This window comes from Hippoglossus hippoglossus, chromosome 15, assembly GCF_009819705.1.
Source record: "Hippoglossus hippoglossus isolate fHipHip1 chromosome 15, fHipHip1.pri, whole genome shotgun sequence".
Lineage (NCBI taxonomy): Eukaryota > Metazoa > Chordata > Actinopteri > Pleuronectiformes > Pleuronectidae > Hippoglossus > Hippoglossus hippoglossus.
This window is the reverse complement of record NC_047165.1, coordinates 21,939,072-21,952,316: the sequence shown is the minus strand read 5'-3', so window position 1 is coordinate 21,952,316 and position 13,245 is coordinate 21,939,072. Positions and strand designations below refer to the sequence as shown.

Genomic DNA, 13,245 nt, shown 5'->3' with positions numbered 1-13,245 from the left:
TTTGCACTCTGAACTTTATGTTTGTACATTCTAACTCTTGACAGTGCTGCCAAGTTCATCGTTATCATATCTGGAGATGTCAGCAGCAGTGAAGTTGCAGGTAAACGATACCAAGGGGCTCTAGGGTGGGGTGTAACTATACACTCACACAGACCATGCACACACACTTGAGATAACTTGACACACACGCACATATAGTGAAGATAAGCAACAAGAACTGTTATACTTTCATTTTTTTTTTATTAATTGTTTTTCGATAAAGGGACAAAATGGGTGTGTGAACAGGATTATGCAGACATCTGCCAGAAAACACAGACAGTGGTTTTCCCAGTACAACTGAACAGAGACCCCAAACAAGTACATCAGAAATTAAAGACCTATAGTTTATCAAATGACCATTGGCCATCATTACAAAAGAAAAAAAAATTATATCATAGCCAAAAATAAAAAAATAAAATAAAAAGAAACCAAAAATAAGGATCCATTCCATGGCTCTGTTTTGAACAGAGCATGTAGGTTATAATAAATAGTAACTCCCATAGTAAAAGATAAAGTTCAAGTTCAAGTTACAACAAACAGCTCTCAGAACAGGAATAGAAAAGGCTGATAACAAAATATTCCGCATTGCCATTTACAAAAAAGTCTCAACTCAAGCAGGCTTCTCCACGTCCCCCAGGTCATTTTTAAATATGCTTTGCATATGAAAGTATACCCAATCTAAATATAAAGCACCATTTAGTGTTTGGCAATGAAAAAAAACTGCAAAACATTTAATTTCTTTTTAAATGTATTTATTTTTTACGCTTTTTCGTAATCCATGTACTGCATATGAAGTTTTTTTTTCTCTCTCTTCTTGATGTTGGAATGTCGTCAGGTGGGAGGGGTGAGAAAGACAGAAGCACACAACAGAACAGGCTGACGTCAGCTTGCATTACTGCATACAAGAATGGCAGCAGGGGGGGAGGAGGAGGTCTGAACCAAAAACCAAAGAAGATATGTACAACCACCTCTGTGGACAGGAAACAGAGCGGCAGCCATCTTATGGCCTGCGACACCTCCAAATGCCACATATTTTAGCTGCGTTTTTATGGGGTTTTTCCTTTTATTTCTTTAAACATACAAATAATTCGCACTATATTATCCTGCCAAATTAAAAAAATATACTGTGGCAGCTTGGGATTTTTTTTTCCACTACCAAAAAAAGGTATGGTAAATACCTTTAGAGAGCACAAGCAACAGTTAAAAATACGAGCCTCAATATAAATACTATAGTGCCTATTCTAAGTGAACATTGAATTCAAATACAATTCTAGAAATACAGAAAAAGTAGACCATAAATGTGTTTAAGCATAGGAATTGACATGAATGTGCATTTTCCTATATTTTAAGTTCTTTATTATATATTCATATATAATCTTAATCCTTTCCCCAATGCAAATTGTATTTCAACCTGAAGAGCTGTGAAGAGCCAAGGCAAAATAAAATACAAAACCATCACAGAATTTTTTTTTTTCGTTTGTGTTTTTTTCATCTTTTTTTTAATCATTTAATATATACTGTGATCGGAGTCTTGAACACCACCAAGACGCTGAGGAAAAGAGAAACGACAACAAAACTTAAATACAGTTTCCCCTAAAAGAAGTGAAGTGTTATTTTCAAAAACGTTTATTTTCATATCTATAATCAAAGGAAGATTTATACAAAAACAGATTCTGTGTAAGCAACAGCATTTGAGTGTTTGTAGTCTAGCCGTCAAGGTCTATAGATTAATCAGGTGGCGATGGCAATACAGCTCCCTAAAAATACAAATCTTTAGTGCTGCTGTGGCCAATAGGTGCTGCATCCATTTTGGGATCAAATCGCTGTGATGGCTACTTATTGTAATTAACCATCAAACCTTTTAATTTACAGACCTTGAAGACAGGGTCAATTTTCAGCCCAGGCAAAGCTCTGGGGTTTCTAGGGGTAACATACTGACAAATGGTCAAAGGTGAAACGGCAAGGGTACAGAGGTCAAGGGTCATGAGGCTGGAGTTGCTGACAACAGATTATGTGTCTCATCTTTTACTGCTTTTAACTATGGGACCCTCATTATCTAACAGCATTTCAACAATTTTTCCCCCTTTCAGCATAAACTTGTAAACTGGGAAAATTGAAACAGTGCACTTCATGTCCAATAAATGTCAAGCTAGCTTTGAGACCTAACCCATGTACCAACATTGCATCAGTGTGGGACAATGAAAGAGAGATGTCAGCGTGACAAGTGCTATACTATAAACAGCTTGAATGGAACTCAACAAGGAAAAAAATACCCTCCTTTTGGGTTAAAAGCAAACAGCAAACAAAAACATGTGCCCTGCATTAGCCTATGCATACTGATTAAAATTATCGCATTATCACTCTTTTCAAGAGCCCTGGAATACAGATATATAGTTTTTGCAATTCTTTCTTTCTTTTTTCTGCAATTCATAGTGAATGACCCTGTTTTGATACTACAAATGTGAATGAAAGTGTGAAAGAGATTGCCTCTGATCCCCGTAATAGTTAAGTAGCTTTCAGTTCTGTGTAGCTGTCTGTCTATTTTAATGCTCTCAAAAAAAGTTAGCCTCATTTGGAGCTCATATGTTACTGTATGCATTGTTCCTCACACTGACATATCAAAGCAGCGTTGTAGGTTTGTGCTAACGCAGATGCATGACACTTCTCAGCCATGCGTTTTATCCCTCAAAATCAGGATTGTACATTACAGATTACCTTACTCAAAAGTACCTCCTTACCAGAAACAAAACTACAAATAATTCAGATATACACAATACTGCTTGTACCATGCTTGCCATGAAATCCACATATTAAAGATAGCCTATTGAACATGTAATAGGTAGCTAAATGATGATTAACAAGAACTCTCTGATCTTTCAGCATGAGTTGTCACAGCCTATTTGAGCAGTCAGGTGCTTGATGCAAGGACCTTTCCTGGGTGGCTTAAACCTTTTAGCTTTATCTAGTGTGACCCCAAACTTATAGCAGATAAGATTATGGCCAATGTGGTCTTAAAATATCAAAGGCACTCTTTCTTACTCAACCAAATGATAGTACAAATTCATAGCGCACCCTTGTCTTTTTGAAAGAAATTTGAAGGCTGTCATTAATTTCAGTTTAGTCATCAAGCTAATGCATGATTTTTTTTTTTTTTTTAACCCTGTGCGAACATGGTGTCTTTTAGAAAGATCAGGATAAGTGCATTTCCAGGGTTGTGAGAATAGGGTAGAGACTGTTCATCTTCCATGTTACAAAACAAAACTGTACATGATATGTGTTACAGAATGTATGCAGCATGGATGTATCTTTCTTGTCTTTTCTCTTTTGAAGAATAAAAAGAAAAAAACAGAACAAGAGAAAAACAGCAACACATTTACTCAACAATTAACCAACCAGGGACAAGTTATTTTCTTTTTTTTTGATTAGCAAAAACATACTATGCATGCTGACTAATTCTTAAAAATGGAAAAGGAAAACTCAAAAAAGAAAAATTGTACACAACATGTAAATTATTGCACAAGAGAAAGGCTCGAAGTTTTGCGTCAATGCAAGAGTATTGCCCCGATACAGATCATGCATTCAATGGGTAATGGAAACGGGGTGTGCTGGTGCAGAGCACATGGTCTTAAGCTTCCACCAGACTGGCGAAAGTGGAGTGTTGGGTTTAGGGCAAATCTACAAGGAGCTGGGAATAAACAGGGGACTAATGGCGGACATAGCTGAGGGGAAAAGGTCCCATAGTTCGGCCTTCTACTCTGACTTTATTTCGGTACTCAAAGGACGGTCACTGTGCCATTTTTTCATGTGTTTCTCCAAGGTGCTGTAGACACTGAAGGGCATCTGACAAATTTCACACTTGTACACGTCTTTGCCCACCTGACCATGGGTCTTCATATGGCGTGTAAGTTTGGAACTCTGGGCACAAGCATAATTGCACAGGTCACATTTGTATGGTCTTTCCCCTGTGTGGCTGCGCCGGTGTACTGTGAGGTTACTGCAGTTCTTGAACACCTTGCCACAATACTCACAAGTATCACTCCTGCGGCCATCCTTGGAGCTGGGCCGCCCATGGCCCCCAAGGTGGGGAGTGCTGCCCCCACTGCCTGTACCACTTCGGCCTGACATCCCACCATCCAGTTCCCCCGGCGGGGTCGAGAAACGCAGACTGCCATTCTCTGAAGAATGCTCAGATGAAGAGGCGAACGGCGATTGTCTGGAATCCCCAAAGTTCAGAAAAGGGTCCTTGAGTTGTCGGGAGGCAGCATAGCCAGCCAACCACTGGGAGTAGACGTTCTCCGTATTAGGGATTGTTGGAGTGGGCAAGTCAAATTCCTTTTCCAGTTTGATGCGTTTAGAGAAAGGGCTGAGCGGACTGGGGCTACCCAGAAGCAGTTTCTTAGAGAGGCCTACAGAGGCAGATTCATTAGGGGATGCTCCCCGCCCATTCACTGTTGAGACAGAGCAATCTTCCCCACGGTGTGTTTCCAGCACAGAGTCTCCATCACACATCTCACGATTGTGGTGGTGGTCTCGGTTGAGGTGGTGGTGCAGGTGGTTCTCCTTGGCCATGGCATTACATTTGTGTGCATGTAGGGCTTCGCTGAAGTGCTGCATGCTGGCAGCGAGACCCATTCCCTGCATCACCTCAGGCAGGGACCGAGGGATGGACACTTCATCAGCCAAAGCTCCCAGTCGACTTCCAATACCGCCATTGTTTTCATGCTGGCGTGCTGTTTCAAGGTTCAAACCACAGTGATAGCTGTTGTTTCTTCTGGGTACCCTCTCTCCATTTTGCTGTTCTTCCTCCTCTCCCTCCTCTTCTTCTTCCTCCTCTTCCTCTTCCTCCTCCTCTTCTTCTTCCTCTTCCTCCTCTTCCTCCTCCTCCTCCTCACCATTCTCACGAAGCATGCGGTTATTCTCACTTTTCAGCTTGGCCACCACTGACTTAAGGGCATGGCTTGCGCTACCCAAGTGCTCGCTGGTGCCAGGCTCTGGAGAAGAGGCTGTTGAGAGGCCATCTTCAGATTTTCCTGTGTTTGGTGAGGAGGATTTGTGCATGTGTGTCTTCATATGTCGTTTCAGTTTGCTAGCCTGTGTACAAGCATGATCACACAGATGACATTTGTAGGGCTTCTCTCCTGTGTGGCTGCGTCGGTGCACTATTAGATTACTCTGAAACTTGAAGGCTTTGCCACAAAATTCACAACATTTAGATTTCAAGGGAGTGGTGGATGAGGGTGTTGCCCCTGCTGAGGGGAGAGGAGTAGTAGGAGTAGTCTGAGAGCCCACAGGTGACTGCAGGGAGCCTGGAAGAGGGGGTGGGGTAGCAAGATATGGAGGTTTGCTGCCCCCTGCTCCTCCTGTTCCTCCACTCCCACCTCCTGTTTGGAATGGCTGGAGTAAGCGCTGCATGGGGCTTGGCCGGCTGGGTGATAGCGGGGGAGTGGACCCTGAGGTGTTGCCCGCCAGCTCCCTTAGCCGCCTTGAGAAGTCCATTGTTGGAGGGGGTTCCAGGGGCATAGGAGGATTGAGGCGCAGCACCCTGTCAAAGGCACTCGGGTGGTGGGCTGCCAGCGCCAGCTCCTCTGGGCTCAGGAGATGGTGGTCCAAGTGGTTCCTTGGAGGGGGGCTGAACAGAGGTGGTGTGGGAGGGAATCGCTGATGATGACCCCCACCAACAGTGCCAGCTAAGCCAACTCCACCCCCCATTCCGATGCTATCCCTTCCACCTGAGCCAGAGCCAGGGATGCGGAGGAGGTTGAAGGGGCTTGCATCTGGAGGCAAATGGAGACCATGAAGGGGAGGCTGAGAAGGGCAGTCTGCACCCCCACCCAGGGAGGAAGGTCCACCCATACGTGGTGTGAGAGGGCTGCCATGTTCACTTTCCAGGTAGATGCGGAATCCATGGGTATTCTGAGCATGCTGCAGCAAGAACCAGGCGCTGCCATATGACTGCTTGCATGTCGTGCAGGTATAGGTGGTGGGCTCCTCCTTACCTGTTGTGACAGAGAAGATGAAATCATGTTAAGAGAGTTTTTACTGAACAATCCATTACACATCAGTAACATCAGCCAAACTTTATGCTTCACATTACCATATAAATCAGCCAATATTTGAGTCAGTTTAGCAAGAAACCCGATTTTTAAATGCTACATTGCTGTTCAATTGAAAGAAATTGCACATAAACAGTACATGAAGAACAACTCTGTTTAACTTGGCTGAACCAGTCTTTTATTTGAACCCTAGGCCTAACTCTTACAGCTTTTAAAAGTGGTCGGCACATGGTGTTGAGGGCTTGCAAATACAACAGTAGCTCTTATTGAGGTCATGCCCCACATGAGTAGCATGTGAGAAGTACTGTGTGTGTGTATGTATTTGTTCTTCTCCCAGACTGCTCTGGGACATAATTTGTCCCTTTAGACTGACTGTGAGTCCTCCATTGTCAGCAGGAGAACAAAGAAACAGGGCTGTCCCGGCGGACGACCACTTCTCACTGATCCACCAAAACAGAGGCTTGCTGACAAACACACTATACACACATATACACATACATGAGAGGCAACATGGGAGAATCCTTTTTAGAATTTTGCTTCCTCATTCCTGTATGATATCAGATGCATCAGGAGTTATGCTTCTAATATATCTGAGAACAGGTTAATTCTGGTGATTTAGTTTCAAAGTATAACCCAATAAATAAAAAGTAGTTTCACATTCTCACAACAAATATATAAAATTCAAATGTATTCATGCACACTGTGCTTTGGAGTCATTCCCTCTTATGTAGGGTTCATCCTCCTTCCATCACCCCACAGACACATACAAACACACACACTTGTTCTTATTTACGAACAGAGCATAGGGCACTGTGGCTGCCTGGGGAAAGTAAAACAGTATGTGTGTAAAAACATTTAGGCTTCGTCTGGAGAGACTAACCCCTTCAGCCTGCCTCATAGCTTCCCTCAGTGAAGCATGCAGAGTCACTTTGAGATGGCGACAAGAGGAACATTTAAAACAATAATTGCCTTTGAATGGCCTCGGCAACGATGACCTGTGGTGGGACCCAGAATGCATGTGTAATCTCATTAGAGTACAGAACGGTTGGCCATCAGCTCGTTTACAAGATTAGATGACAAACGAAACGTCGTTGCCGCCTTTCAGAACCTTCCCCTATTAAGCACAGTGCAATGTGGGTGCATCTGACAACTTGAACAAGCAGAGATTCACACACTGACAAATGGATACGACCGGCAATCTGACAGTAATACACAGGAGCTTAGACATTTAATGCCACTATCACCAGGCATGAATGCAACTAAACTGAGGTCAAAAGTTAGGGCCCTGATTTACACCAATCTGTGTAGTTTTCACTTAGGACATGACGCCATTGAAAATAATAAAAGAAACTACAAAATAAGTTTTAAACCACATTTTAAATCACATATATACATGAGTCAGCCACACATTTTTTTATTTGAATTAAAATTAAATAATTACCAAATGTAGCTAATCAGTGTATATAGATAATATATAATATAATAAAATATATATAAATATGAACTATGTATATATCAACATTTATATCAAAAACAAAACCAGTTGCAACACAATTAACTGAAACATGCTGTAATAATGTTGCAAAAGCAAATAAACTGGTGTCACTGTAGGGTGGTGGTATTGATGCTAATTATCTCAGTTGATTTTTGGTAAAAAGCCATTTTACTGTAACGTGTCATGAACAATGAATTACAAATATTCCATTAATATGTAAAACAGGTAAGGTGGGTAGTAAAAATATGCACAGAACCGGGACATATTACCTGCTAATTACTGACAGAACGAATTTGCCAAATTAGCAGTGATAGTGAAAGAATGTCATGGTTTACACAGAAGCTTTTATACATCGGCACTCTGCAATTTACTCCTGATGGCCAGAAAGAGAGAGTCAAAGAGGTTGTAGTGGGAAAAAACTGCATCAAAACATATTTGGAAAGGGTCTGTGTGTGTGTGTGTGTGTGTGTGTGTGTGTGTGTTATAAGCGATGTCATTTTTTTCACACTATGGGGCCTACTTCATAACATACACAAACACTAACAGTAATTTGAATTGACAAAAGAAAGGCTCTTATTCACAAAAATGACACTGAACTTTGAAAGAATAGCATGTTGTCATAAACTAGGCACGTAAAAGTGTTTATGTGTGTGTCAACAGGGATCCTGTCTGTCTATTCATGTCCGTGCCTGGTGGGAGATTCTTCCCCTTCCTTAATTTTCCCTTATTTTGTGTGTTCGCCGTCTGTGCCTCCCTCTCTGCCCGTCTCTCCTACTGTACACACAAACACACTTATCCTACATGACCAACAGCTAAATTATGGATCATTAAAATCGCCACAAATTGCCACTAATTGTGGCCACCTGCATCGGATCTAACCTGCGAATATAATTTGCATTATCAGGTCCAGGGAGGCTTTAATTATTTATTCATCTTTGTTCCACTGGTTGGTACACTCTAATCCTGAACACCGACAGCACTGAAAATAAAAATGCAGTCTCTGTTCTCTTTCAGTCTGGGGATGGGCTGATGAGTTTTCCCTGTGCAAGATGCTATCCTCTATATGCCAACCTTTTCCTCTAATCTTTACTTTTCTGTTGTGTGAATTACTGGAGGTTTTTGAGCATTTCAGGACTTTTAAATAACTCCGAAATGCCAAAATGTGTGAAAACCCACAGGTTTAGTTAAGGCCTAAGGATACTTGAAATCAGGTCTTACAAATGTAAGAGGCGAACAAACCTGAAGAATCTCAGTTATTTGTACATGCATGAAATCTGATGTACTGACAGGCTAAGAAGATCCACTAAGGCTGTATACGGGACCAGGGCTTGTAGATTTTGGTGCTGTGCCCCCACTTAGCTGCATCTGCTCCACCCAGAAAAACTCTACCAATTCTAGGCAATCCGAGAATGTGCATGCGATATGATGACAGCACAGTGATAATACAGAGTAAAAGAAGAGTTTGTCCTTTCAGCTAAAAGTGGGCTAAATATTGAGCAAACACAAGCACGAGGCACAATAGTGTAACTCAGCTAATACGCTCCTTTTTGACTCGTAGCTCAGACTTGTCTGCGCGCTGATTGAAACTGTAAGGTTAATGGATTTTAGAGTAGGCGACCGCTCCACTCTGTCTCTCTGTAATATACTCCCATCAGCCACTTCATTAGGCAAACTCGCCAGCACTCTGAGGTAGAAAAATCAAGTGAGAAAGTATAATGGAGAACAGAAGATGAAGACAGATAAGAGTCAGAGAAAAGGGAAAGAAAGAAATAGCAGAGGTAATACCTCTTAGTTTAGGCGCAGTTGACAAAGACTTGCTGCAAGTGTTCAATTTGGATACAGCAGGTATATGGAAGAAGAGGAATTGGAGGAGGACAGAAGGAAGAAAGAAGATGTGGATAAATAAATAGCATCCAGCTCTTAAATAGCGTCCTGGGGGGAAATGTCAAAGCCATATAGTCACGAGTGAGACGCCAAAAACACACACATGCATAGTTTCAGAAATGTCCCAACGCTCAATACCGGCGACGCTACGGTGACAGCACAGGCATTAAGTCCTATTAAGCTAGGGCCATTGCTTGGACACTTATGTGGTGCTGGATGGGAGAGGGAGGCAGTAAGGCTAGCTTGACTCATATTTCACGACTCCTTTGTGTGTGTGTGTGTGAGAGAGAGAGAGAGAGAGAGAGAGAGAGAGAGAGAGAGAGAGAGAGAGGTCATATCCATCCCTCTCAAAAGGATTTGCAGCTCTCAAAATCAGCCAGTGAAAAGGAATAAATGCACAAATTTAGTTTGTACTGTTTCAGTGTAAGTTCCACTGGAATTCTAGATTGAGTTAATTAGCATGTAAATCTTATTGTCATGAAACACACTGTGAAAATGTCAGTGTCATAACAGCACCAAGATCTCCACTTCGTCATGGCTGAGGCAGTGATCATAGTATGTACAGGACCGTGTTCCCATCCACATGTTTTGGAGGATATCAGGCCTATTTGCGGTTGAGTGTACATTTAAGGTGACCGCGCAAAAGATCTCACGACACACTTACATTATTTATACATTTTGAATCCACCCCAGAACATGTCAGCCTGTGAAACTGGCTGTTCTTCAGCCAGTCATTCTGTCCTGTAGCTGGACTGTCCCCACTACATCCCTCTCCGACCAGCTGGGAAACAAAAAGTGATGCCAGGTTTTGGCGAGGACACAGCTACCAGTTTTCTTACTGGTCTTACATGAATTTGAAGCCCATCTGCATAATCAGTTTGTTCTCCTTTTATTATCTTTCTTGTGTTAATTTCTCTCTACAGCATAACGTCCATCTCTGTATTTAATTTTCCTCCCTACTCTGCGCCGCCTATTTCCTATCTCCTCTCTTCCATCAGTCTTTCTTTGAACCATGTATGACTCTCTCCTCTGCAGCCATCCCTCCCCTCCTCTTCCCCCCATCCTCTCCGCTCTCTCTCCACCCATCGCTGGCTCTCCGGTGGTGTCCTTGGCTGAGTCCACCTCTGGGTGAGATGATAGTAATTGAGGTAATGGAACATCGCTGAAACAGGATTAGGTACGCATACTGGGAGTGAGAGACAATGTCCCTTAATACAATTTGGGATTTCTATCTGAGCCTCAGGCTTTCAGGACCTGCTGCTTATATTTACATCTGGGCATCACCGCTCACCCCGATCACCTCCTGCTCTACCTTAAAGGGATACCGGGCCATTTCACTAGAATTTCTTTTCCCACTATTTTGAACACCAGGCATTTGTTCTAATATCTGGAGGAGCATGTTCATTTATTTCCACGTTAATTTAGCACACACTGTTGGATGTTTGAGGTTTAAGAAACTGAAAATAAGGGGACTTTTTTTTTTTTCGCATTAGGAAATACATGTTGTGATAGAGATATATCCATTTTGAAAACTGATTTAACAGGACTTCAGTAATTATAAACAAAAGAAATATGTCAACAACATGTCACATGAACTACAATGTCATACATTTAGTCTTGCAGCACACATGAATTTCCCTGGTTTGAGTAACACCAGTTGCATCAGTTGAAGAAACAAATACAGTCCTTTTTCTAAACCTGCCTTGTCACAGAATGGAATAAAAATCCCACCAAAATTGTTGTAATATTCCTTTAAAACCAGCCAAATTACTGGGAGTTGACAGAATGTCAAATGGGCAATTTATGGCATATGAATATCTCTGTCATATTCATATTGGACAGTAATTATAATGGGGACATGAATATAATCATTGTGTGATAATGAGTTCTGTTCATGCTGTTTCACCCTCCCCCTCCCTCTATTATAATCCATATATATTTTCAGTGACACATGCGGTAACTCATATCTCATCAACGTACATCTGTGCCATAACTGATGCACTGCCCTCGGAGTGGGAGCCGACCAAGAGCAAATGACTTTCAAATGGTTTCTGCAGTACATGGACATTATCGACTTCACTGTCGTAACCCAGCCTTCCTCCCTACCTCCCTCATTCCTCCCTCCATCATCACCCACTAGAGTGCAACAGTTGTGGCTTTCTGCTTCTGTTACTACAGTCAGTTATACTGCCCAAAAGCACTTAACCACATCACTGTTGTCATGTGAAAAAAACGTGTTGGCCTAATTATGGTCCTTTTCGTGTTTTCATTTCAGAACTGCATGTCCTTGTTTGAGCAGAGGAAATTCAATGACCCTTGGGCTCGTACATGAAACCATTTGGAAGTCCTGTTTGTTAAACTCAAAAGCATAAGGTCAAGTATAAATCAACGCTCTTTTAAAAAACCCAGCCCACCAGCAAAAAAACGAGAACACTGTTACATACTTGAGTGGCATCATATTAAATTGTCACAAAATTCCTGTAAATGCTATTTTGGCATCGTAAACTATCAATGCACATCCTGCAAAAACCACCAGTATGGTCCAGAAGGAAGGGGCTGCACTATCCTCCTTTCCCCCCAATCATCTTCCCCTCCATGCAAGAGCTTTCTTACTAACTGGACAGCAAACAATTGGAATGCAAACAGTGGCAGCTGGTGTCCTGTCTGCTCACTGAGGAGAGGCGCAGTCAAATAACAACATGACTGCAATTGCTCAAAAGGGCAGTGTTCTGCTTGGAAGAAAATCAGCCTCCATTACTGGTTACTAGTCGGTGGCTAGATCAAAGAAACGTCTTAGAACACAGCAGCTTGGCGAGTATGTGAATGCCAAGGCAGGGAATAGTTGTGTGGTCATTGAAGAGGGACGAAAAACTGCAGGAGCTCCCTCACAAATATATGAATAAGGGGAAGGGATGAGTCCTGCCAAGATTTGTTGCCCTTACCCTAAATTAGGAATGACTCTCCTTCTTCTTCAAATCAGGCTGTATTTCTGCATCCCATAGATGTTCAGTAGTGTTCACGTCTGCCAGCTGGGGAGGCCCATGACCTCTTCACTAAACCATTCTTCGCGATGTGATTAGATGGCATAATGAGGGAGCAGTGGTGCAACATGAAGACGTCTGTAGGCTTCAACTTTGTGAAGCACGTCCATTTTATGCAGCAACTTTGAAAGAAGGCAAGGACTTATCTTTGGTTTTAAGCCCTCGTTCTTTACGTACAGTGACTACATCCATCGCTTGCAATAATCCCAAGTTGTAGAATTAATATCCTCAGGACTACAAACAGACTGAAAAGACAAAGAGTTCTTGGAGAGAGATCAAGGAGGCTTCGGAACGCATGCAGGCCCTTGGTTGTAGCATAAATTCATCCTGCCTTTTGAACATAACAAACGTTTTCCCTTAGACATTCTCAGACAAAACATGTACATTCTAGTGTAACATAAGGACATCTTAAAATGGACCGTGGAGTGTGAAATGTCCTCATGAGCCTTTCTTAGCTTAGGGGTACATCTACAGCACCTAGAAGGTTATACTTAAATGCACACTAGTGTCCCTGTCAGGAGGAGATGGAACCAGCTTTTCCATCATCCTGTCTGCGTGATTAAAATGATCCAGGATTGCATCTGTTAAGAATTGATTTGACTCCTCAGCGCCCAAGCAACTCTGCCCCACTCTTCCATGTGGGCTGTACCCTGGTTATCACCTGGTTTTCTTTGACACGGTTCAGTTAACAATTTTCTATTGGTTGTTATCAGATTGTGATTTACATTAAAGA

General features: G+C 42.2%; 1 protein-coding gene across 2 annotated transcripts in view; it reads right to left on the bottom strand.

Moving 5' to 3' along the window:
• Positions 1–220: 220 nt before the first annotated feature.
• bcl11aa (BAF chromatin remodeling complex subunit BCL11A a) overlaps positions 221–13,245 on the bottom strand; it is a 52,676-nt gene continuing 39,651 nt past the window's right edge. For both annotated transcript variants that reach the window (XM_034609382.1, XM_034609381.1), the window contains exon 3: positions 221–6,035. In XM_034609382.1, coding sequence (XP_034465273.1) covers positions 3,790–6,035 — 2,246 coding nt within the window. In that variant the 3' untranslated portion in view covers positions 221–3,789. The remainder of the gene's footprint in view (positions 6,036–13,245) is intronic.